This window comes from Drosophila ficusphila, unplaced genomic scaffold (assembly GCF_018152265.1).
Source record: "Drosophila ficusphila isolate 14025-0441.05 unplaced genomic scaffold, ASM1815226v1 contig_286, whole genome shotgun sequence".
Taxonomy (NCBI): Eukaryota; Metazoa; Arthropoda; class Insecta; order Diptera; family Drosophilidae; genus Drosophila; species Drosophila ficusphila.
In genome coordinates this window covers 1,053,244-1,077,368 of record NW_025064189.1, presented here as the reverse complement: position 1 = coordinate 1,077,368, position 24,125 = coordinate 1,053,244, and the positions used below count along the sequence as shown (strand labels likewise).

At 39.5% G+C, this 24,125-nt stretch overlaps 3 protein-coding genes across 3 annotated transcripts; all 3 read left to right on the top strand.

Moving 5' to 3' along the window:
* Nucleotides 1-787: 787 nt before the first annotated feature.
* LOC108086949 (peroxisome biogenesis protein 1) lies at nucleotides 788-5,073 on the top strand. Its single transcript, XM_043207793.1, is given in 10 exon segments — nucleotides 788-993; nucleotides 1,068-1,191; nucleotides 1,325-1,428; nucleotides 1,877-1,991; nucleotides 2,049-2,309; nucleotides 2,312-3,640; nucleotides 3,719-3,915; nucleotides 3,977-4,604; nucleotides 4,692-4,791; nucleotides 4,851-5,073. Coding segments are annotated over 10 exon segments (3,021 nt in total). The 5' UTR covers nucleotides 788-900; the 3' UTR covers nucleotides 4,921-5,073.
* A 978-nt stretch (nucleotides 5,074-6,051) lies between these two features.
* On the top strand, nucleotides 6,052-12,496 carry LOC108086951 (fibroblast growth factor receptor homolog 2). The gene is made up of 3 exons (XM_017184064.2): nucleotides 6,052-6,121; nucleotides 8,731-11,448; nucleotides 11,541-12,496. Exons 2-3 carry the CDS (start codon nucleotides 8,875-8,877, stop codon nucleotides 12,120-12,122), a joined length of 3,156 nt encoding a protein of 1,051 aa, XP_017039553.1. The 5' UTR covers nucleotides 6,052-6,121; nucleotides 8,731-8,874; the 3' UTR covers nucleotides 12,123-12,496.
* Nucleotides 12,497-12,735: 239 nt separating this feature from the next.
* LOC108086892 (fat-body protein 1) lies at nucleotides 12,736-14,974 on the top strand. The gene is made up of 2 exons (XM_017183953.1): nucleotides 12,736-12,975; nucleotides 13,149-14,974. The coding sequence occupies exons 1-2, from the start codon at nucleotides 12,736-12,738 to the stop codon at nucleotides 14,856-14,858; spliced, it is 1,950 nt and encodes a 649-aa protein (XP_017039442.1). The 3' UTR covers nucleotides 14,859-14,974.
* Nucleotides 14,975-24,125: the final 9,151 nt, after the last annotated feature.

Sequence of the window (24,125 nt, the reverse complement as noted above, 5' to 3'; positions counted from 1 at the left end):
AGCAAAAAACACGCAGATGCAGATATACTCTATTATTTAAAAAGCTTTTGTAATCTCTTTGGATAGTGTCTTCTCTCGATATATATTTAGATATATATTTAAAAAAAATGCAATAACGAATTTAGTTGAACTATAAGCACAGTTTTATTGTATTTACATATTTACAAGTGCCATTGGCATCCTTATGCATATCCTTTCAATGTCTTCTCTTTAATTTGCCAAAAGAAGGAAATAGCGCAAACTATAACGAGGTGGAAGCGTTTTTAATGCAAAAATACACGATTAGCACGCTTTGCATTGTTAGAACTTAAATATTGTGTTATTTAATTTGATAAGACGCCAGCATGGTATACGATGAACGAAGAAGGAAATCTATATATAAATATAAATGCCGGATTTTTTTGTACACACATTTACACAACTATATTAAACACTTGATCTATTTTAAATAAATTATTATTAACCCAATAAATTAGCCAAAAACAAAGTGTGTTTTCTTGTTCCAAAGCTATTTGATAGCATTGGTTTATGGTGGCTATGCTATTAAGCTTATCCTTATTCTTCTGGATGAATTAAATAATATAATTTTAATGATAGAATGAAATACGTTTTTCTTCGGAAAATATTAATAGATATATTATATAAAAAAACCCGTATTAAATAATACTGGTTTTGTCCCAACTGAATTCCAATTGGTTGTAGCAGCTACTGCAGTAACCGAAAACATCGGTCAAAGGGCCATCACTAAGCAGCTGATTCACCTGTTGCAAGTATCGGTACAGCTGATGCCTCCCATCTCTAATAGAGCAAATGTAAATTCCGCAGAGAGCACAATTCAGTGCAAAAATGAATTAAACCGGGGAAGCAACGGATAAAATTCGCATACGGTTCACGTCGAGAATGTTTAAACGCACTTTTAAGGTAGTTTATCGGCCCATCAGGAGCAACTTTGTGCTGCTTCCGGATCAATACTACGGTGTCGTTTCGACCTATGTAAGTGTCCAAAAGTCCACTGGCCTTCCAGATTAGATAAGCTTAAGATTAATCCGTTTAACCATTCCGATTAGGATACGGGCTGCCTGAGTCTGCAGTACAATGGTCGGGTGCACTACGCCTCCTGGGCGCCACAAAGGGGCGGCGGCCTCAAGGACACCGAGATTGGGATCAATGCCAGGGCGGCCAAGGAGATCGGTAAGCCATTACTTAACGGCCGGATGTGCATCGCTTGCCAATGTGCCGTAATATTGGACTCCGGCCATCTGCCCCGCATCTCTTATCTCCTATAGAAAGACTCATCAACATATTTTACCCATTCTTGCCGTAGGTCTGCATGAGAATGATCTGGTCAAGTGTGCGCTCATCGCTGACGTTCTCAACCTGCGCAGCGTCCACGTTACCCCCGTCTCGTCCAAGGATTGGGAGATCATTGTGAGTGATGGTTTCGCCTGCTATGCGGCGGGGCCGGCAGCGGTCAGCCTAAAAATAGAAAAGTTAGTTTATATCGGATTAGCATTTGGCGCGGGCGTGCGCTTGGTCTTTATTTATACCGCAATTGCTTGGCCGGCATTGCCATTGACCTGCTGATTTGATTTGATTAATTATGTGCTAATCAAATTACCGTTTAAAGCTGATTTTTTAAATTAATTGGAAGAAAGGGAGGAAAGACTAGAAAGTGGTTCAAGATAGCATAAGTATTAGTTATTTTGTTTAGTTGCCTGAATAAAACAAAGAAAATCAAAATTAGTGGGATTAAAACACAAGTTATTGCTGATTCAGACAACCCCAGAAAATATTTATATGTTTATATTTTATATATGTTAAATAGATAGGGATGCTTTTAATAGAATATTACTAATCATACCGTTTGTTTCTGTAGGAACTAAGCACTGAAAAGATTTCCGGCAGTGTGTTGGAGCAAACCCGCATTGTAAACTCAACTCAGATTCTAATTGTTTGGATTAACAAGTCCATGCAAGTGGCGTTGACAGTGGGTAAATATTTCCTATTGAATACAATATGTCTTTACTGATTTGTTACCTTTTTATTAGATCGCCTGAAGCCGCATATGAATTACGGCAGAATCGATCACAACACGGAACTTGTGGTAGCACCCAATCTTTACAAAGGACTGACAAATGGAGATTCAAATGGTGCCATTGAGGATAACTCAAAATTATCTAGGAGTAAAACCACTGCCCAGGTTAAGGATGAACTGGTGGAGAAGCCAAATACCTTGGCGCATTCCTCCACGGTGTCCAATGTAAAGAATACAATTCAACGCAACAAGCGACAGGATCACATGGAGCGTCTCAAAAGGATTTGCGTAGGGAGAGTTCGCGTAGCTTTGAGTTCCGCGTTATTCGAGGTTTGTGGCGGGAAAAAGCCCAGGAATCGGATGTCTATGTGAACAAGAAGCATCTGCCAGAGTTCTTCGATCTGGATCTGTTTTACTGTATGCACACTGCCGGTGATAAGGATTACTATGTGCGGGTGCGCACATTGGATGAGGAAGACGATCTAGAGGACGATTTACCCGGCACAATTCACTCTTCGATTGAACTTAATGCTAATCTAATGAAATTACTGAATATCCAGGAATTGGAGAGAGTTGTTCTTAAGCCGAAAACTACAGTTGTAAACTTTGTGGAGAAAATTGAGCTGTTTGCCAACAAGAAAACGCATTACAAGATCATGGAAAATGCATTTAAGCGATTTGTCATTGAGAGAACTCAGCAGAAACCAATGCTATTTAACCAGGAGGAAGTGGTGCGGCTAGAGGACGATTTGCTCGTTACTGTCGGAATACTACCAGAGCATTTTCGTTATTGCGTGGTGGACGCCCAGTTCCTTAAAGAGTCCAAAATCTATGCGGCAGATCTTGTGCGTCCAGTTGCCGAGATCATCAAGGAACAGGCGCCACTGACTTCGCCACTTAGTGTTCAGGATCTCATAAAACTGCCAGAGTATGATAAGATTGTGGACCAGATAGTCCAAGAACTGCGCATGAACCTGTGCCTCAATGCCGAAAACTCCGTAATGCGGCAGTGCAATGTGTTGATTACTGGTGCCGCGGGAACAGGTAAAAGCGTTCTTGTCGAGCGCATCCTGGACCAGTTGACGCGCAAACCGGACTATTGCTACTTCGAGTTCTTCTACGGATCGCGAAGCAAAGGCCGCAAGACCGAGTCGATACAGAAGGATCTGCGCAACATATTCACCAGTTGTTTGCAACATGCCCCTGCCATCGTGGTGCTGGAGAACTTGGATGTGCTGGCCCATTCCGCTGGCGAGCAGTCCAGCCAGGATGGGGAGTACTACAACCGCATGGCGGATACAGTTCACCAGTTGATTGTTCAGTACACCAGCAACAATGCCATTGCAGTAATTGCCACCGTCAACGAGCTGCAGACACTCAACAAGCGGTTAAGTTCACCCAGGGGTAGGCATATCTTTCAAACTGTTGCTCGCCTGCCTAGTTTGGAGCGGGCCGATCGAGAGATAATCCTCCGTGAGCTATGCAGCCACATCAGTTCGTCTAAGGACCTGGATCTTGTAAAGTTCTCCAACCTCACTGAGGGTTATCGGAAGTGTGATCTTGTCCAATTCGTGGAGCGGGCCATCTTTTATGCCTATCGCATAAGTAAGTATTTTTATTATTTGAAATAGGATACACATTTTTGAGCTTCATAATTTGTTAAACAATTTGCATTGTTTTTAGGCAAGGCCCAGCCAGTTTTAACAAACGATCAGCTTATTGAGTCTTTGGAGCACACCAACTCCTACTGCCTGCAGGGTATTCAAAGCAATCAAAAGACTGGAAACGAGACAGAGGCCAATGAAATGCGAGTTGAGGAACTTCCTGGTTTGGAGTCAGTTGTCGGTGTGCTCGAGGAAGTTCTTATGTGGCCATCACGGGTAATTACACATTTTTCTTAATTCTTTAAAATGATTTTATAATCCTTGTATTTCCTTTCAGTATCCAACGATTTTCAATGCCTCACCCCTTCGCAATCAGGCAGGAGTACTCCTGTACGGACCACCAGGAACTGGAAAAACTTACTTGGTCTCCCAGTTGGCCTCATCCTGGAATCTGCGCATAATTTCTGTCAAGGGTCCCGAACTGCTTGCCAAATACATTGGCCAGAGCGAGGAGAATGTTCGCAATCTGTTCAATCGGGCTCGAAGTGCCCGTCCTTGTGTACTTTTCTTCGACGAGTTCGACAGTTTGGCACCAAAGCGTGGTCACGATTCTACCGGAGTCACCGATCGGGTGGTAAATCAACTGCTAACCGAATTGGACGGCGTTGAGGGTCTGCAGGGAGTCACAGTGATAGCAGCCACTTCTAGGCCAGAGCTCCTGGATCCGGCGCTTCTTCGCTCCGGCCGCATCGATCGCCTGGTCGAGTGTCCTCTACCGGATGCTGTAGCTCGAGTTCGCATCTTTGAGGCTCTCAGTTCAACCCTCAACCTTGATGAGTGCGTGGATTTCGAATGGTTTGCTGGAAAAACTTCGAACTACACCGGCGCCGATATTCAGAGCATTCTGACCTCGGCAAACATGGCAGCGGTAAAGGAGGCGCTAGCTAAATTCGGACACGAGGTAAGTTGGATACGCTGGGCACCGGAAACTGCGACAAAAGTTATATAAATATTTATAATATCTTTATTGTTTCGAATTCCCTTTACAGAAGTTGCCAAAGAAAATCTTTTGAAGCAGAAACACCTTGTAGAGTCCTTCCAAACCACAAGGCCGTCCCTTAGCGCCTCCGATGTGTCCAAATATCACAAAACGTATGTATTTTAATATTATTCCCTTGTACTTACTTACTTACCTTTTATATATTATACAGGTACTCTCGTTTTACCAACAAGGAGAAGAGCTCTAGGGAGTTTGTGGCCAAGCGCGCAACATTGGCTTAAAGACAAAGACTTAATTAGGTTAGCAAATATTATCAACTATGATTTTTATTTTGTATATTTGTATATACATACATAGGGATTATTCTTTGGGTTTGTATGCTTTCTCGTTGAGACATTAAAAATTAATATGTTGTTATAGTATTGTGATATAAATACAGCTTTTGATTTATTTCTAAACAATTGATGATGTTATCGATTTCTTCCTTAACTTAGTAATTTGAAAAGGCTGAAGAAGAACATCTTATAAAGAATTAAAAATAAAACCTATTAGTTTGTTTTTGTGTTTGGTTTATACATAAAACTCAAATTATTTCAATTGAAATAATTTTTTTTTAATTCAAGCATTCCGACCTCGGTAAACACGACAGTTGTTGTGAAGGGATTGTAACGCTGGTTGGCTATTCCTTCACCGGAAGTGGTTCTAAGTTATGGAAAGTTCTTGGTAGCCAGGTTGCACAGTTAACCGATGCGTTCAAATTTTCCCTACTGTTTCTTTTTTGTTCCCATCGACCCAACAAGTGCAACGAAAATGTATTTAACTATTTTTGGGTACTATACGTGTATGGCATCTGGATCAGGATTTGGATCTATGCTATGCGGGAGTTGCTGGTTGCCACTTCCAGAAACTGAGATTTGTTTTTTGGGATATCAGTCACGTAACGGATATTTCCTTATTGATATGCGATTACCGCGCATGCGCACGTACACTGCACACCACTAAGACAATGGACACATTTTCTTTTGCATAAATTAAGCCGCCGAGCAAACAAACAGGGAGGGAACCCAAAGCCGAAGGCCAGATAATAAAGAATTTCAACGAGTCCGAAGCCACCGCAAACATGCTTAGAATAAAACCAACAAGAACTCAGCAGCAGCAGCAACAACAGCAACAACAACAGCAATAAAAAGAAAGGAAACCGCTGAGGAAAAACAATTGCAACATGCGGGAGAAGGGGGACCACCTCGATCAGGTAGCTATAGCCGATAGTTAGGGTCTTGGCCGCAGGATCCTAGCAAACATTATTGCAGAGAACCTAACCGAAGCGAACCGTTCGGATTGAATCGTTGCGATCATCGGGCACGTTCGGTATTATACATCGTAAAAGTTTCTTCCGTTCGATCGTTACTTTCAGTTGTTTGCGCACATTCAAGCCAATCGGTTGGCTTCGCTCGATTCCTCCCACAAACTTTACGGATTACGGTTAGTGCAACGGAAGTGGCCCCTCCTCACCCTCCACCCTCCACACTTTTTTAGTTTCTCTCTTTTGCCTGGTAAATGGAATTAAAAGTTGGCAACGAAGCGGAAATGCAAGGCGCCTTGCCCTGTCCCTTTTCCCTTCCAAGATTTAAGATTTTTATCCAAGCTTCATTCGCGATTGACAGCCGAATAAACATGGTGACAATGTTTTTTTGTGGTCTCATTCGACTCCCTCCATAGCTCCTCGCAAATAAAAGACAAAGAACGTGATTTTTTGGTCAAAGACTTTGGGGTTGTGGCATGGCAGAAAAGAATTATATTCCCATTGGCAGTGACAAGCAGCAGTAAAACAAAAAATAAAGCCGAAAATAATTTAAAAGAGAGATGTTCCAGCAGTAAAATAAATACAAAGCATGTCAAGTGTAGCCAAAAGTTCAAAATCAACTAACTGAAAAAGGAGAAACAAAGATATTTAAAAACAACATCTCTCAAGTGAATACAAAAGAATAAAATGAATAAATATAATAAATAATATATAAATATATTGGAATGTTAACAGTACAGTATTTAAAAAAAATTTACTGAACGGAAATCAGAACACTTGATTTGAAAAAAATAAAAAAAATTTCGTTACAGTCATATGGAATTCCAAAATCAAATCAAATTTAATAAATATATAAAATATATGTTTGAATGATGAATTTGTATTAAATTCGTATCTCAAAATAGCTGAAAAATCAAGTTGAAATGTCAAATGGGGAACGTGCAAAATTTATTCGCTCGATAATAATTCACTAGATAAAAAGGTGTGAGCTAAACGTTTTTGGCCATGTGCGCGCTGGCTTCAAATCGAATAATATTGAACGACTGGCTGAATGAGAAAAAAAATTAAATAAGAAAAGCAATAATACATACCTCAAATACAGCGATTGACTCGTATTTGGCAACAAATGAGAAAAAAAGGAATTGAATAAATTAAAACCCGCGACGCGTGTGCATACATAAATCTGGCCTGAAGTCAAACGGCTAGCGGCAATATCGGATATAGCAACAAAAACAACAATTACTGGTAGCACTAGCAGAGTATTAACAACAACAATGACAATCGCAACGGTTGATGCAAGTCTTACAAACAATAAAATAATTTTATAAAACGGCACAGTGGTTAAAGAACATCTTGATTTTTATGAGAAACAACTTGTACCGAAATAAACAAATGTGTTTATTATAAGGATTTAAAAAAATATGAGTATTAAGAAATAAGATAAAAATTCATAGAAATAAAATATTTTATAAAAAGAGATAGATTTCTATATAAAGTTGAACTGGATATTTTCTTGCTAATTGATTTGTCCTTTACTTATTTGTATCGGCTTCTGAAAGATGTTAGAACTGTTATGAAGTTGTTTTATAAACTTGCATTCACACTTTCGATTCATTTTGGGATTTACCAGAGTCATTGTTAATCATTAAACTAGAAAATATATAAACGTTTACAGGGTAAACATTAGGTGACTTAAAGTAGCCGAACAACATGCTGTTAAATACACTTCATATAATTTTCACTTTTTTGTACTTTCTTGCTTTAATCACGCTATTAAATGCAAGTTGGTTTATAGTTTAAAATATTATTAAAATATTTTATGAAATTAATTTAGAAGAATTTTTTTTTACTTTTGGTTTACTTTTGGTTTGAGTTAATGTTTTAAAGAGAATTTAAAAGTAGCTTCGGTGATTTTTAAAATAAGATGGCATCATTTGGGAATTTCGCGATTTGGCGTTGAGATTGTTTAACACCTTTGTTGTTTGATTTGTGAGTGCAAGGCAAATAGCTAGGAAATTATTTATAAAATAATAGTAGTTTTTCAAGCCACTGTAACGACTGATTTCAACTAATTGTTAAGTGGAATTCTAACTGTTCGGTTTTTGTTGAATGGAAATTAAGAAACGCATGCCGCACCAACAACACTATTTGCCGATTGTCGAATATAGACAACTTATAATGGAGATCCCCCGTGGAATGGGGATGGGGAGTGGGTGGCAACGAGTGTGTCCGGCAATCCAGTGGCTTCGACCACGTCTTCAATCTCATTACGGAGGCAAGGCACACAGTCTTCGCTGCTGCTTCTCCTTTGGATTTTTGCATATTGGTGCGGGCAGACTTCACTTGGCTGTGTGCCGTGTTGGCAATAAAATATTAAACAATAATAATAAATAAATAAAATGACACAGAGAGGCAATCGAAGGGGAGCTTCCAAAGAGTTAAAAAGAGAACCTGAGATTTGGCAATATTTATCGACCCACATACAGTTGCGGTTAAAATAATAGCTTTATATGTGAACGGTTTAAAGCCATGGATAAAAAACGAAATACATTATTAAAAGATAAAAATTGTGATCTGAAAAAAGTTTTTACGAATTATAAAGCTGTTTGGGGTTGTAGCTAGTGAAATACGAATTTGTATCAAATAAAGCAAATATGCTTACAGAAGTTCTCTACAATTGAACTTTGACCTTTTACCCATAATTACTGCACATTTGTGTATGATGTGTTTTAGAACTTTTTCTTCATTTAATTAATATTTTTTTTTTCCCTTTTTTTATTTTCTAAAGCTGGAGGACACTTAAATCGGATTTAAATAACCGAAACCCTGGATGATCTATTATTCTGACCGCCACTGTGTATCGATACATGTTTGTGCGCATCTAGATACAATCACTTGGTGGCTGTTGAACTCGCGAGAATCCACTTGAACCATGGCAAAAGTGCCGATCACGCTGATGATCATTGCGCTCGTCTCGGCATCTCCGGACTTGGGATGCGATTTTGGCCATCACCGCTGCTACATCGATGTGACTGCAGAGAACGCTCCCCGCCAGCGGCACCTCCTCTCCGACATGGACATCACGCTGCAGTGCATCCGACCCATGGCCAGATGGTTCTACCAAGATAAACTACAGCTCAGAAATCCCTATTTGCGAATTGAAAGGGCACAAGCCGGGAATTCTGGAAACTACGGATGTTTGGACAACCAGAATAGATGGTACAATGTCTCACTGGTTGTTGGCTTTAAGGAAACTGTGGGCAACGACATAGCCAGCTTCTCCAGGGTGGAACCTGAACACTCAAGTCCGGAGACGGATCTCTTCTTTCAGCCCCTGAATGAAAGTCGATCCCTGAAGTTGTTACAACCACTTCCCAAGTTGGTCCAACGATCGGCGGGTGGTCTGTTCCAGCTGAGCTGCAGTCCCACAGATCCGGAGGCAACGGGAGTGAATATTTCCTGGCTGCACAACGACACCCAGATTCTGGGTGGACGTGGTCGGATTAAGATGAAGAAGTGGTCGCTTACCATAAGCCAACTGCAACCGGAGGACGCGGGAAACTATCACTGCGAGTTGTGTGTGGAACACGATTGCCAAAGGAGTAATCCCACCCAGTTGGAGGTGATCAGTAGGGTTCATACAGTTCCCGTTCTAAAGCAGGGATATCCACGCAATGTGACGAGTATTCTCGAGGAGAATGTCAGCTTTGAATGCCTGCTGGAGGATTCAACCCTTGAGCCAAAGATGACTTGGTTGCACAAGCAGAGTGTTTCAAACATCGAGGATGTTCTGCAGCGACTGAAAGAGCAGTCCCAAGTTCCAGTGGACTTTGATCCGATGATCACTCAGAGGGATGAACCCCAAGTGCTTCGACTGGGAAATGTCATCTTGGAAGACGGAGGTTGGTACATTTGCATTGCCGAAAATCAGGTGGGACGCACAGTGGCCGCCGCCTATTTGGATTTGCACGACCATCTGGACACGACGACACCTCGTGGAATGAGTGTCATTCCAACACTGAGTACTCCATCACCTAGTCCTTCCTCCAGTGGAGTGGACACCAAAGGAAATTCTGGTAGTGCCTTGTCTACTGAAGGCGAAAGTCCTCCAGTTTTTACCAAGGAACTGAAACGACTGCACCACTCGTTATCTGGAAATACCGTCAATCTTGCCTGTCCATCTTCCGGTCTGACAAATATCACTTGGACCAAGAACAACAAGCCTCTCCAGCGACCATATGGTGTCTATGTCCAGAAGAACTGGACCCTCCGGTTCGTGGAGGCCACCAGTGACGATTCGGGAATCTACAGATGCGAAGTGTGCAACGCCTTCGGTTGCAGTCACTTTGAATTCAGTGTTCAGGTCAACGATCGCACCAGATCCGCACCCATAATCATGGTGCCGCAAAACCAAACGGTGAAGGTGAACTCCACGGTGGAGATGAAGTGCACCGTCTACTCGGATCTGCATCCAGCGGTTAGTTGGACGAGGGTTATCCTCAGGAATGCATCGCTGGAGGGTCTTGACTCCGTGGAGATACAAAAACTGAACTTCACCGTGACGAATGATTCGGTCGTTTTGACTTTGAACAATGTGACCTACGAGCAGGAGGGTTGGTATACCTGTCTGGCATCCAATAACCTGGGCAGCAGGAACTCCAGTGTTTATCTGCGAGTGGTGAGCCATCTGCCGCCCTTGGAGATCTACGCCCTGATTCACGCCCATCCACTTGGATTCACTTTGGCTGCCATAATGATAGTGGCTCTCTTCCTGTTGGGCAGTGTTTTCATCACCTTCATGCTCCGTCGATTGCGAAGGGAGAAGCTGCTGAAGCTCCGCATCGAAACGGTTCACCAGTGGACCAAGAAGGTGATCATCTATCGACCGGGTGATGAAGAGGGAAGTGGCTGTAATTCCGGGGACTGGCAAATGCCGGTGATCAGGATTGAGAAGCAGAGAACCACTGTTTCCACAACGGGCACAGGTGGTGCTGATCCTTCCCAGGGTTTCAATGAGTACGAGTTCCCGCTGGACTCCAATTGGGAGATCCCAAGGCACCAACTCAACCTGGGTTCTATTCTTGGTGAAGGAGCTTTTGGCAGAGTAGTAATGGCGGAGGCGGAAGGTCTGCCCCGAAGTCCCCAATTGGCCGAGACCATTGTGGCCGTGAAAATGGTCAAGGAGGAGCACACGGACACGGATATGGCCAGTTTGGTGCGTGAGATGGAGGTGATGAAGATGATCGGCAAGCACATCAACATCATCAACCTGCTCGGCTGCTGTAGCCAGGGAGGACCGCTCTGGGTGATCGTGGAGTATGCTCCACATGGTAACCTCAAGGACTTCCTCAAGCAGAATCGACCAGGTGCTCCGCAGCGGCGTAGTGGTAGCGATGGCTATCTGGACGACAAACCTCTGATTCCACCACAGCAGCTGGGCGAGAAGGAGCTTACCAAGTTCGCCTTTCAAATCGCTAGAGGAATGGAGTATCTCGCGTCTAGAAGGGTAAATCATTGCAAATAAAAATAAATACTTTTTAATTACAAATATTGTTTAAAAAAAATAATTATTAATAATATAACATCTTCTACTCTTAGTGCATCCATCGGGATTTGGCAGCCCGAAATGTCCTCGTCAGCGATGGCTACGTAATGAAGATCGCCGATTTTGGATTGGCGAGGGACATCCAGGATACGGAGTACTACAGGAAGAACACCAACGGACGACTGCCCATCAAGTGGATGGCACCCGAGTCGCTGCAGGAGAAGAAGTACGATTCGCAGAGCGACGTGTGGAGCTATGGAGTGCTTCTCTGGGAGATCATGACTTACGGAGATCAGCCCTATCCCAATATCCTATCCGCTGAGGAGCTCTACAGCTACTTGATTACGGGTCAGCGGATGGAGAAGCCGGCCAAGTGCTCATTGAATATCTATGTGGTGATGCGACAGTGCTGGCACTTTGAATCCTGTGCAAGGCCAACTTTCGCGGAACTCGTGGAGAGCTTCGATGGGATCCTCCAGCAGGCGAGCAGCAATCCAAACGATGCCTACTTGGACCTCTCGATGCCCATGCTGGAAACACCACCCTCGTCGGGGGATGAGGACGATGGTTCAGATACCGAAACATTCCGGGAGACCTCTCCCCTTAGATACCAGTATACCTATAAGTTTAATTAGTCTTTAGTCTTAGGAAACCAGGAGAATTCCAACGAGTCAACCAGATCCCATCGATGCATCGCTAACCACTACTCCATTGCCTTTCATCACAGAAATCGCCAAAGAATATCTCGCTGAAGCAAAAATACCTTAATTGGCCAACTCCAAACTACAAAAAGAATCTAGCTTTTCCTTTCTGGACCTCGAATATTTTACGATCAATTTTCTTTTCCATTGAATTCCTTTGAATGTCAAGTTGAAATAGGAACTAATTTGTCTATAATTTGTATCATTTACCAAGTATTTTAAAAAAGTTTGGTCTGAGTCTTTGGTTTTTTGTAAATGTATTTCATAAGTCTTCTTGTTGAGGCAATAAAAACGAATTTGTTTTAAAACTTTTGTACATTTTATTTTTTATTGTCAGATCCAATAGTTACAAGTAGTCAAAAGTTAAAATTATCCGATGTTAGGGATCCATTAATCTCCTCTCAAATTTGTAAACCAAGCCTACAATATACCTCGGAGATAACGAAGTCCAGAATTTCTTATCTACAAACAACAAGACAACCTTTGGCTTACCAAGGCATCCATATATACAAAAGCTATTTCAAGTCATTGATCAGTCTGCTTCGAAATGTTAAGATTAATGTACGTTTGCCTTTGTTTTCTTACGCTTGAAATCGGGATCGAAAGTTTTGGAAATCCTTGGAAGCTTTATCCACATGGACGAAGTATAGGAGTCAATTATAACCAATGGCAAGGTCGTCAACGTTTTCTTCTTGATTTGCTGCTCCAAGTGCATAAGCCTTTGCTCAATGAGGAGCTCATTGCAATGGGAAGCCAACTAAACGAGGATCCCAATGAATATAAAGAAGTGAGTATTAAAAAAATTTTTTTATTTAATAAAAAAGAACAATTATTCAAATGCGTTGAAAAGTGATAATTTATTTTGAAATTTTAATTCTCTTTGTTTATTATTATAAGGAAATTGTAAGTAATTGGAAAACATGTGGTTTGAAATCTATATTAATGCATACATTTTTTTAGGGCTCCTGGAGATACATTAACGACTTTCTGGAGCGTGTTAAACAGAATCGAGTGACACGCCCTTTTGGAATATATAATCAGCTGGATGAGGAAATGCCCCAGAACCTGCTAGGAGTCTATCGATTCCTTATCCTGGCCAAGGATTGGCCTTCCTTCCAGCAAAACGCCTGTTATGCTAGGATTCACTTTAATCCCTTGCTCTTTGTAAATGCCCTTCAAATGGCATTGGCCGAAAGGGAGGACACGAAGGATCTGCGAATGCCAGCCATGTATGAAGTGCTGCCACATCTCTATTTCGAGAAGGAGGTGATCCTGGCGGCACAGGAAATCGCCTGGCATCAATTGACTCCCATCAGATTGGTGACACCCAAACGAAGATGGAAGGATATTCTTCTGCGATTCCGTAGTCCCAGAGAACCTTGGTGGGAAGAGGAACCCATTCCAGCGGATCCTTTGATTATAAACAATGAAAGAGAGGTAGCCTATCTAAGTCTTGATTTGGAACTAAATTCACATTGGAACAATCTCATAAATCGGTTGGTTATAACCATTGAAGAAGCGAAAGAACAGATCGACAATCCTATTATTATTGATGGTGATCGAATGGTAGCATTTCGAGGATCCTTCAATGAAGATAACTTTAAAAATCAGTTGGCACTGGGACCACATTTTCAGAATTTCCAGTTATATATCTACAATCTAAAGCAACTTGTGGCTGCTTTGTCCATGGAGGATTTGGCAACAGGACAGAGCTCGATGCATCTTATTGATCCACCTTTAATTACAACCAATGGAGTTCCCTACAAAACCACCTCTTTAAATATGGAAGCTGTAAGACGCATTTTAAATTTGACAGTAGAAAACCTTAACGAACAAATCGATGAGGCAGTTAAACATAAAAACAATCCCTTGGATAATTTATCAATAGCAGGACAAATGATAGCCAATAATTATCTTCACATTTGTAGGCAACTAAGCCTGGCTGTAAATGGCAATGAAGTAAATCAACCCAATATGCTGGGATTATCCACTTCGAACCTCAGAGATCCCATATATCGATCGCTGCTCTTTCGCCTGAATGAAATTTTAATGGGTTATGAATATAAAGATCTATCAAGAGTAGAAAAAGAAAAAGTGATTCCATTAATAGTTGATATCAAAGTCAGTCCCCTGCAAACTTTTGAGGAAAACATAGACACGGATCTCATTAATCTGATTGATCAGCAATTGCTTCAATCGCACCGAAATAATTTGCAATTCCTGAGGAGACATCTTGTGGCAAGACAAAATCGTCTTAATCATGAACCTTTTAGTATCAGCTTGGATATAACATCTGAAGATGATATCACTGTTCAGGCAAAGATTTATCTAGTAGTACCAAACAAATCAAAACTTCGTTATCATCTAGACACTTTTAGATGCTCTCTAAAGAAAGGATTGAATAAATTTGAACGCGTTTTTCCAACAGCCTTTTCTGAACCCACTTTAAACGAACTCTATGAAGCGGATTACCCATCTAAAGATGAAAATAGCTCCAACCGATTTCCCCCACATCTATTATTGCCCAGAGGGACTAGAGAAGGTCTCAAACTTCAATTACTTGTGGAACTCTCTGTTTGGACCGGTTGGGGACAGGACTTTGATGGAATGGGTTCCCCTGTCCTAACAAAAACTCTGAAGGATGTGATAATCTTTCATCGCCAGGCCTAAAACTATTATGCGATAATATATGCTAAGTGCCTAAACTTCTTAATTGAATCCTCCCTCATGGAAACACATATGTCTGAATTAGTATGATTTTGTGGGAAAGGGTTTCATATCTCTATAGTTTTCCAAGCACGCGCACAATTCAAATTAAACTGTGGCAGTAAAACACAAAATGTTGCAGAAATAATGCCTATTGTAAATTGTAAATCAATAGAAATAATATTCTCTAATTCTGATATTCTATTTAAATAAAAAAATCTTTTAAATCTTTGGTTTGAAATATCCAATTGAATAAAACATATCTATTTAACCTTCGTACTTGATCGTTTCTAATTTCTTTCGCATACACATAATACCCAAGCATCTTTTCTGTGGAAAATCAAATAAATGACTGACAAAATGGGACACAGAATAGAGTGGGGATTTCGCCGCCCCAAAACAGAAACTTGAAAACGAACGAAAACGGTTTATTATACGAATGCGATGACAACAAAAAGGCATAATAGTAAAATTAAATGTGTCTATTATGCCAGGCTAATACAATGCACACATAAAACCACACTCAAACTCCTCACAAGCATGTGCCATACAATCATAAGTACACCGAGAATAATTACATTTATAAAAAGAAAAAACATTTAAAAATAAAACCATATTGGGTATCGAATCATTTCTTTAAATTTTTTTATTGAATGCAAAATTTACGAATGGATCCAAGAACACGTTTTTGATTTACAACCTTGATGTATGTTGAAAGATAAAGAAAAAAACTGTTTTAAACTACAAGTTATTTCTCTACGTGCAGAGGCTACGGAATCATTTTGCAGGCAAGAAACGTTTAAGGAAGGATGTCTTGCTTAGACGGGTGCGAAGTGTTTGAAGTGGTGGAGGATGTGGATGCGGGAAGTGGATGTGGGAAGTGGATGTGGGATGTGGCTGGTTTGTCACTGGCACATTCGCATAAAAACAAATGCACACAATACGACCACCAACAATCCCATTCAATTCCCCGTAACAAAAAGGCAGAGAAAAGGGAGACACAGGAATCGTCGTCATCAAGGAGAAGTCCTCATCATCTGTGGGTCCAGGCCGGGAAATGGAGTCCTGGGCGTGTTTGTTCCTAGATAAGCGCAATAATATGCACGTATTTTACGCCAACTTACACACACCCCCGCCCACTAAATCACACCACCCAACCCAGACCACCCCACCACCACCCTCCTCCTCTTTTCGCGGCGAAAATTTTATAAGAATGCGCAAATTTAAATGCGAATTGTTTTCACCTTGTTGGCAGCGACGCTTTGCCTAATTGACTTTGTGTGCGAGTGCGCAACTTCGTTTTCATCCGAAGGAGCACCAAAAATATAATAAACGAAAAAATGAACTGAATAGACGACAATCAGCATTCGCTTTTCTTGGCCTTTCTTTTCATTTTGTTTGCGCCTAATTTGCGTGCGGTTTATCAGGAAAAAATGCCACCGAAATCCCCACAATTAAAAAAAAAGGAAAAACGAAAAGTTGTTTCACACTTTTGGGCTTATTAATTCTGCAATTGTTGGGACCAGATTGAGCTTGGGGTTTGGGAATTAGACTTATCAAAGTACTTTTGGGGATTTGGCTGACCCAACAAAATGAGGTCATAAAAAAATGTATTTAAAGTAATCAAATCTTAAAGTTTTACTAAATCTTTTAATTGGTTTTTTTTTTTTGACTAGGAATTGCTGATCTTGTAGTATTTACCTAAATTTTTCTTATATCTGTAAGTTACTCCCATACCAACTAAGTTTTTAGAATACATAATATGTTTTTTTTTTTTTTAATTTAGGCTTTGTATTTTATTGAATTTTTTGTTTTTACTGCTCTTAAATTATTTTCCAGCTTTCCATGCCTCAAAATCTCAGAGCTTGATAAGTGAAAGTCCTTCTTGGAGAACCAAATTTGGCATCCCCTGTTTGACCATCTCCATTTCTGTGGCATTCCTCGGGTATTGTATTTCATTTCCGTTTTCATTATTATTTGTGGCCGTCCGACTTTGACTCCAATTCCGATTGCCAGTGGCTGTTCACGCCCCCATTCTGTTGTTGTCTCCGCTGCCCCTTTTTTTTATTATCGCTGCTGTCTTGGCCTTCTTGCCTTGGCTTTTTGTGGAGCCAACGAGAAGGAGCACAAGAACAACGTCAACGGCGATGGCAACTTCCTGCTATCGTGCTAATTTCCGTTTCTTTATCTTGACACAATGGTGCGCATTAAAAGCACGATGGGCAGGGGGTTTTGGCTGGGGCAGGAGAAACTTCACAGCTAAGGGCGGTTTATATAAGAAGAGGGCGGGACATCCCCAAAATCAGATGCAGCTGTGACCGCTGCGCTTTTATTTCCGCCCCATTCTAAATGGGGTTGTACTTGGTCGACAATATGGAGATATAGTGTATCATCGTAGAAACAAAATATTCTTTTTTATTTAATAAAAAATATTTGTTTAAAAAAATTAGTTATATTTAAAACATTATTTAAATAGCAGCAACCTTGAAGAACTTTTTTTTTATAAAATCATTTGTGCTGAACTATTTTGTGCCTCTTAAAAATGTTATTAAACTTAAACTAACATTTAAGCATAATTTCAACTCCTTTTTGGTACTATGATTACAACTCTTGACTAAAATTCTTAAGCTACCGCTTCCTAACCCACTTTACCACAAATTTCTGTAGCTATACATACGCCATTTTTGTTTTGGCTTTGTCAACACAATATTGAGACCCCCAATGAAGGAGCCATTTGAATTGGTGTGGATGTTCCCCATTTTGGGGTAGCTTTAGGATACTTTCATCTCTCTCACTGCCCCAAACTTCATCCCCGCCAAAGGACGAAAATTTGCATTCAGCAACATGAAGAAAATATTGATAAATGCCCGCCATTAAACGCGATTAACAATTTGAATTATGTGGCAAAGCCAAATTTTATTGCCAACACAAACAGTCGCAACAAAAATTCTATGCCCAAACAAATGGCATCATTATTAAAATATATATATACGAATGTATGTTTGTGCATACACCGACCATAATTTCCATAGATTATTTAAGCGCGGAATAGACGCGTATTTAAAACAACATTTTGGTTGATTTTTATTTTAACATTGGTGGGCGCACGTTCGAAAATTTGTGAATGCAATTGCGCGAAAGCGAAAATGATTGGCAATTGTTTGGGTTGGCATTCAGTTCCACTTTTCGGCAACAAAAGCCTTTGGTGACTTAATGCAATTTTAGTCTAAACAGTTGCCATCAAAATTTTCAATGAATTGCATCAATTGCCGGTCCATTGTTGCCGCTCTCCCTCAATACGAATATATTTTTTCTTCCCGCAGCCCTTTTTGTTGTTGTTGCTGTTTGCAATCGAGTGGGCGTGGCACGGTGCACACGACAAAATATATATATAGAGTGGGCGGTTGGTGTTTGGGTGGCAATGGGCGATGGGCGGTTTGGGTAATAAAATAATTGCAGCGCACGTGTCAAAAATATTTAAAAAGGCTTAAGAGGGATTTTGCCGGGTTGCGCGATTTTAGTGGGTGGAATTTCCTGGTTCTGCATTGCAGCATGAAACGGTTTTCCTTTCCGTCGACCCATCTCATATTTGTATTATTTCTTTTCCTTTTCGGTGTTTTGTCCAACTGATTGCATAAATTGTTGTGGAATTTCATCAAGTTGATGGCCGAAGTTCGTTTTTTGAAGGGTGTATGGTTTGTGCAGAGGGACGAATGCGGTTAAACTGTGAGGCACTTTACTTCTTGGTAGAAGTGTATTATTTTAGTCTATATGTGAAATTTATTTTTATAATAACTTCCTTAAGTTCATGCTTTTGGGAACAAAAAAATTGTTTTTAAAATGTACATAATTTATTATCTGGATGTATCTTTGCTTCAAAATAATTGAATTTAGTTACTAAGATTATATGATATACCAAACAAGGATGTTCGTCAACAGTAAAATATATTAAAATGAAACTGTAATTTTTTACAAAAATATTTAAGTCACAAACAAGTTTTTTCCCATCTTAAAAAACATAACTTAAACCTTAGAAGAATTGCTCCATTATTAATATTGTTTAATTTGTAATAAGAGTACCTACCCTTCGTGGTTATTTTTTTTACAAAACTATAGTGAGTTTTTTGTGTGCGTGTCGGCCTGGAATTTGTTTTGATTTGCAACAAATTTGCTCTGGCATTGTGGGTATTTCTCTGTCTCTGGGCAAAGAGCGTTTTATTGCTTTTCACTGTCGCCTGTGGGTTTGAGCAGATCGGGGGTGATGAGATACTATATAGGGGATAAGGGAGAGTGGCTTGGATTGGCTTGGGGTGGGGTGTCCTCGGGCCGGGCATTGTTTACATTGTTGTGGTGTGAATAGCAAATAAGCAGCAACCAATTCGAGGCAAATCCCATTTTTATAGCATACTTTCGCCTCATCTCTTTATCCTCAACACCAACCGCACAGAATGCGAAGTCCGCCCGCCCATAAATTCATTCTAATTGCAGTGCAGAGAGTCAACGCAGCAAAAATTGTATTCCCACATTTTCACACCTCATTAGTTGGCAAAATCACAGAAGAGGAATGGGGAAAAAAGGGTTTCCGTAAAGTGTAAAAAATAAGCGTTTAATAGAAATCCAGGGTAAAATGCATTTACCGCTGCAATCTGTGGCCACAAAATCAATTTGCGTTTAAAATATATCAAACCGATAAGGAAAATGGAAAAGTGCGGGGATAGAAATTAAATGGCTTTCGTGTCTGTGGCTGCAAATTGATTGATTTTGCTGTGACAGCAACAGTAATTGAAAACATTTTTTGTTAACTATTAGTTTTTCAACGAAATCTGTCACGTCGAAATGGGGACATCTCTCCCCAAATCATCCTCCGCACCTGTGTCCGTATCCTTTCCGGTTCTCGTAATCTCACCGCCATCTCAAAGGATCCGGATCTTCCTGTTTTGGTTAAATATTTATTTCTTAAGGAAACGACTTATGGATACCTATGTAAATATTGAACTGTAATATTACTTTAAAACCAGACTTTCAAATAATAATAATAAAATAATAATTAAAGTTCAGAACCATATTAAAGATATATGACTAAATATAAAAAAGAATGGTAAAATAATGATATGGATTTATGTCTTCTGGTAAATTAATAATATTGAATTTAATAAAGTTCCATAAGCTTGTTATTTATAAAAAGAAGAATTTGTAGAATTAAATAAAATTTTTGTATTAATAATAAGGTATTCTGAAAAATATAAAATTAAAAAATTTTATATACTTTTTCTTGGTAGACTTTTTGACTTGCAAAACTTTCAATATTTGTTTAACCCCCTGCTACCCTTAATTCTTGTGGGTATTAAAATGTCCTGCGCGTCTCTATGTAAACAATTTTTAATCCCTCACGAAGGAAAGCCTCCAGTAAGAACTCCTTTTCCTCCTGCGCTTATCAAGCGATGCGCCAAAGCGTGTCAGTTAAGATGGAATAAAGTGGGTGTGAGCAGGGGGTTTTCCCACCATTGAAAACTGAGGTGGGTGTCTTTCAATCATACAAAAGCCGGAGAAAAGAAAAAATCCTTTTGACAATGCAACGCATGAATGTTTTTTCTCTACGCCGGTCCCACGTTTTTTTCCTTCCTTCATTTTAATTCACAAACAAGTTGAATAGAGCAGTGAGAGACCGAGAAGAATACGAGACGATTGCCACGAAGCTATAGATCTCACCTATTCTGTATGGGTGTTTATATTCTGAATATATTTTCCAGTAACAATTGGCTTGGCTATTTCATTCACTGGCGTAGGCGTTTCATATGGGATTATTTTAAAACATTTTTACAAGTTCATAAATCTTCGTTAGGAACAAATATAAATAATTCGAATATTTACTCAAAAATTAAGGCTAAGTTAGTACAGATTTAAGATATTTAAAACTTATATAGGGGAGCATGGGGCATTGTCGACACTTTTTTTTCAAAGTCGTTTTTTCATAGTGAAAATATATTTTTTGATAATGTAATGCATATCGTTGTATTCGAAAAAGATCTGGCTAATAACATTCAAAAAGTTTTTTGGTCTATTGTCAAGGGGGTGAGTGTGGTAACCAAAAAATCTGAAGTGTTGTCAAATTCAGAAATTGAAAAATCGTGGGGTAAAGTCGACACCCCCCCTGGGGCAAAGTCGACACATACCTGAAACTCGAAGAAAATGAACACAAAATCATAAGGTATCAATATTTATTCGTCAATAAGTAAAATGTTTACAAAATACAACCATCTACCCACCACTTCCTTTTCAGCCAATCAATTAATGTTCCTCGGGGAATGTCTTTCTTTTCAGCTGCCTTTTTTGCAGCTAAGCCTTCCGATCGTACTGCGTGGATGGCCGTTTTGATATTTTCCACGCTTACGGGAACCGTTTTCCTTTTATAATTGCGTACCATTGGGTGGCAAACATGGCAAAGTTGATCAAAATTCTTCAACGCATTCAATTTTGTTCAGTACACAGAGGCAAACACGCTTTAATGTCGGTGTCGACTTTACCCCACATACATAGTGTCGACAATGCCCCACACGACATTTTTGCAAACAAGTTACATAAAAATCATGATAATATAATAAAATTTTAAGACGAGTGTCATTTATATCTTCTGTGAACTCTACTGAATAAAGCCAACATACCTTGATAACTCTTCGCAATGCACAATTCTTAAAAAACCAAACTTCACACGATCGGAAAATTTTACTTTTGTGTGCCAAAAACACATGTGGCGTAATAACAAATTTTCCATAACTCAGAATGCCACCAAACTTCGTTGGTAATGTGGGGCTCTTAGGATCTACATTCGGTAAAAAAATTACGTCGATATGATTTATAGTTTTTTTTTTAAGAACGGGTGTCGACTTTACCCCACTGTCGACAATGCCCCATGCTCCCCTACCTTTTTTAAATTCAATAAAATGTGTTTCTTTCAAGAAATATTGGTTGTATTTCTGTTAAGTAAGCTGGAAAGAATTTATACAAAATAAAAAGTAATTTTTGACCCCCTTGAATCTCTTCCTACGCCCCTGCTGCCACCACGCCCCCTTGCAAACCTTGCCCCATTAGCCTTTGTGTGTGTTTAGGTTGCCGCGCGTATATCACATTTCCGTTTGTTACCAATTTTTTTGTCGTGTACATCTGCATGAATAGCGAAAAGTTTTCTGCTCAACTTGATAGCCTCCCAACCAGAGAGACGGCGTGTAAAAATGTTTATTGTACACTTTTCAATGACTGGCTTTGGAATGGGAAGGAAGGGTTTTTCGCCCAAGTTGATTTGGGAGGCAGCTCACGCCTCCCTTCCGCCCAATATTTTCCACACGTCCAACCAGAAAAGGTGGCCAAATCCAATGGTTCGAGTTGATTTGCCCCACAAACAGTCGAGCGGTTTTCTAAATATTTTGTATTTATTCATATTGATGATGGTTTGGTTGCACAACTTGCTACATTAAGGGGTTATATAGGGGAGGGTGGTCCCATACCGACCCCCTAAAAGGCAAAGGCGATAAAGGTGAGAAAAATCAATTTTTCAGTTCAGTTCAAAAATTTACTATGTAGAGGGATCAGTTTACTATACATCTAAATGATTAGTAAGTGCGTAGGTGCTTTGAAGCGTTAGATATTCAGGCAAATATAAAACTCTACTTTTTGGTCGTACTCAAAAGTAGTGGTCCGAAACCGACCCCCTATTTCTTAACAGAAAAATTTAATAACATAAAATAGAATTTAATGATTTTGACGTTTATTAAGAAATATATTGAAGGTTCTTTCCAGAAAATAAAAATTAATGTATGAAATAAAGGGCACTGTAGTCAATTGATGAAGTCTGAGTTGTCCCCTTTCTCATAGTAAGTTTTCGCGTTGTTTTCGCGTGTTTTTCGAAAGCCGCTCGTTAATGACTGTCTCTTCGCTTTCTTCTGATGTGTTTTGATGTTTCTGTTACTTTTCTTTACTGAATCTTGTTTACTTTTTCATATTTTCCCTCAAAAATACGCTATGACATATTAAGCTGCCAATAAATGGGGGTCGGTTTCGGACCATAACCTAGCGGTCGGTTTCGGACCACCACGACCTTTTCTGATTAACTGCTCGGCATTAACTAAAGACGCAAAGAGCGATGTAATTCTAATTATGTGAGTGAAAGCTAGGACTATCAACGATCAGAAAAATTTACTCTCCGATTTTTATGCGGAGAAAAAAAATTTAAGCTCAAGTTCAGTAAAGCTCAAAAATAAATGTCACAGGCGTTGAAACAAAACAAACGGAAAAATTGCAGTGAAACAAAATAAGTCAAAGTGGCTATCTATCTCCAAAATGTCTGTGTTATAACAGCTTTTCACTGAAGTTACCGACAATTCGGCTAGCATCGCCATCTCTGAGAAACATGGGGGGTCGGTATGGTACGACCGGTCGGTATGGGACCACCCTCCCCTACCTTTTTTTTTTCAAAAAAACGGAAAAAATTTTTTTGCTGAATCCTAAAGTATATCCCCTAGAGAACATTTTCCCAAAATTTTTAAGAGATCCGAATAATAGTTCGATAGGAAAACAGCGTTTTGAGGCGCGGTTCGTCACTCTTTGTAACGCAACGTAAAACTTTGAATGCGATTATCTCGAAGTCGTTTTTTTCCAAAAGTGCCTTTGCTGTGACCGCGATTGCACAAGAACTATTTGATCGATCTTCTTCAATTTTTTTTTAAATATTCGTAATGATTGTGCCGAGTTCGTCATTGAATCAATTTTTATGCGCCAATTTCGATTTTGCAGATAAGAAATTTTTAATAAAATTTTTAGAGCTCGAAAAATCAATTTTTTGAACAAATTGTTACTGTATGCAGAAAAAACCAAATATTCTTGAAGTAATTCAATGACGAACTAGAAATAATACTAAACTAATAAAAATTTTTTGGTTTATTGATTTTAGTTGACCCGCTGGACTTCCATGTGGTCACCGCAAGCCGCTATAAAAAAAATAGGGTTATGAGAGAATTGCCATAACTTCGAAAGTTTTTTATATTTTTTTAAGATTAAACGTTTATTGTGTCTATAAAAACATGTACTATCAATAAATAATAACCTCAGTATCATAAAATAATTGCTTCACACATGAAAAAAAAATCCAAAGTTCCCTCATTATTTTCGCTCAAAAAGGTATATAACCCCTTAATGACTTTTTGATTTGTAGTCTTTAATATATTTTCTATTGATTAC

Excerpts from the sequence above, each read along its gene's own strand:
- LOC108086892 (XM_017183953.1), top strand. The coding sequence starts at position 12,736 with ATGTTAAGATTAATGTACGTTTGCCTTTGTTTTCTTACGCTTGAAATC. Across the intron at positions 12,976-13,148 it reads ATCCCAATGAATATAAAGAA|GGCTCCTGGAGATACATTAA; the intron begins GTGAGTATTAAA and ends ACATTTTTTTAG.
- LOC108086951 (XM_017184064.2), top strand. The coding sequence starts at position 8,875 with ATGGCAAAAGTGCCGATCACGCTGATGATCATTGCGCTCGTCTCGGCA. Across the intron at positions 11,449-11,540 it reads AGTATCTCGCGTCTAGAAGG|TGCATCCATCGGGATTTGGC; the intron begins GTAAATCATTGC and ends TTCTACTCTTAG.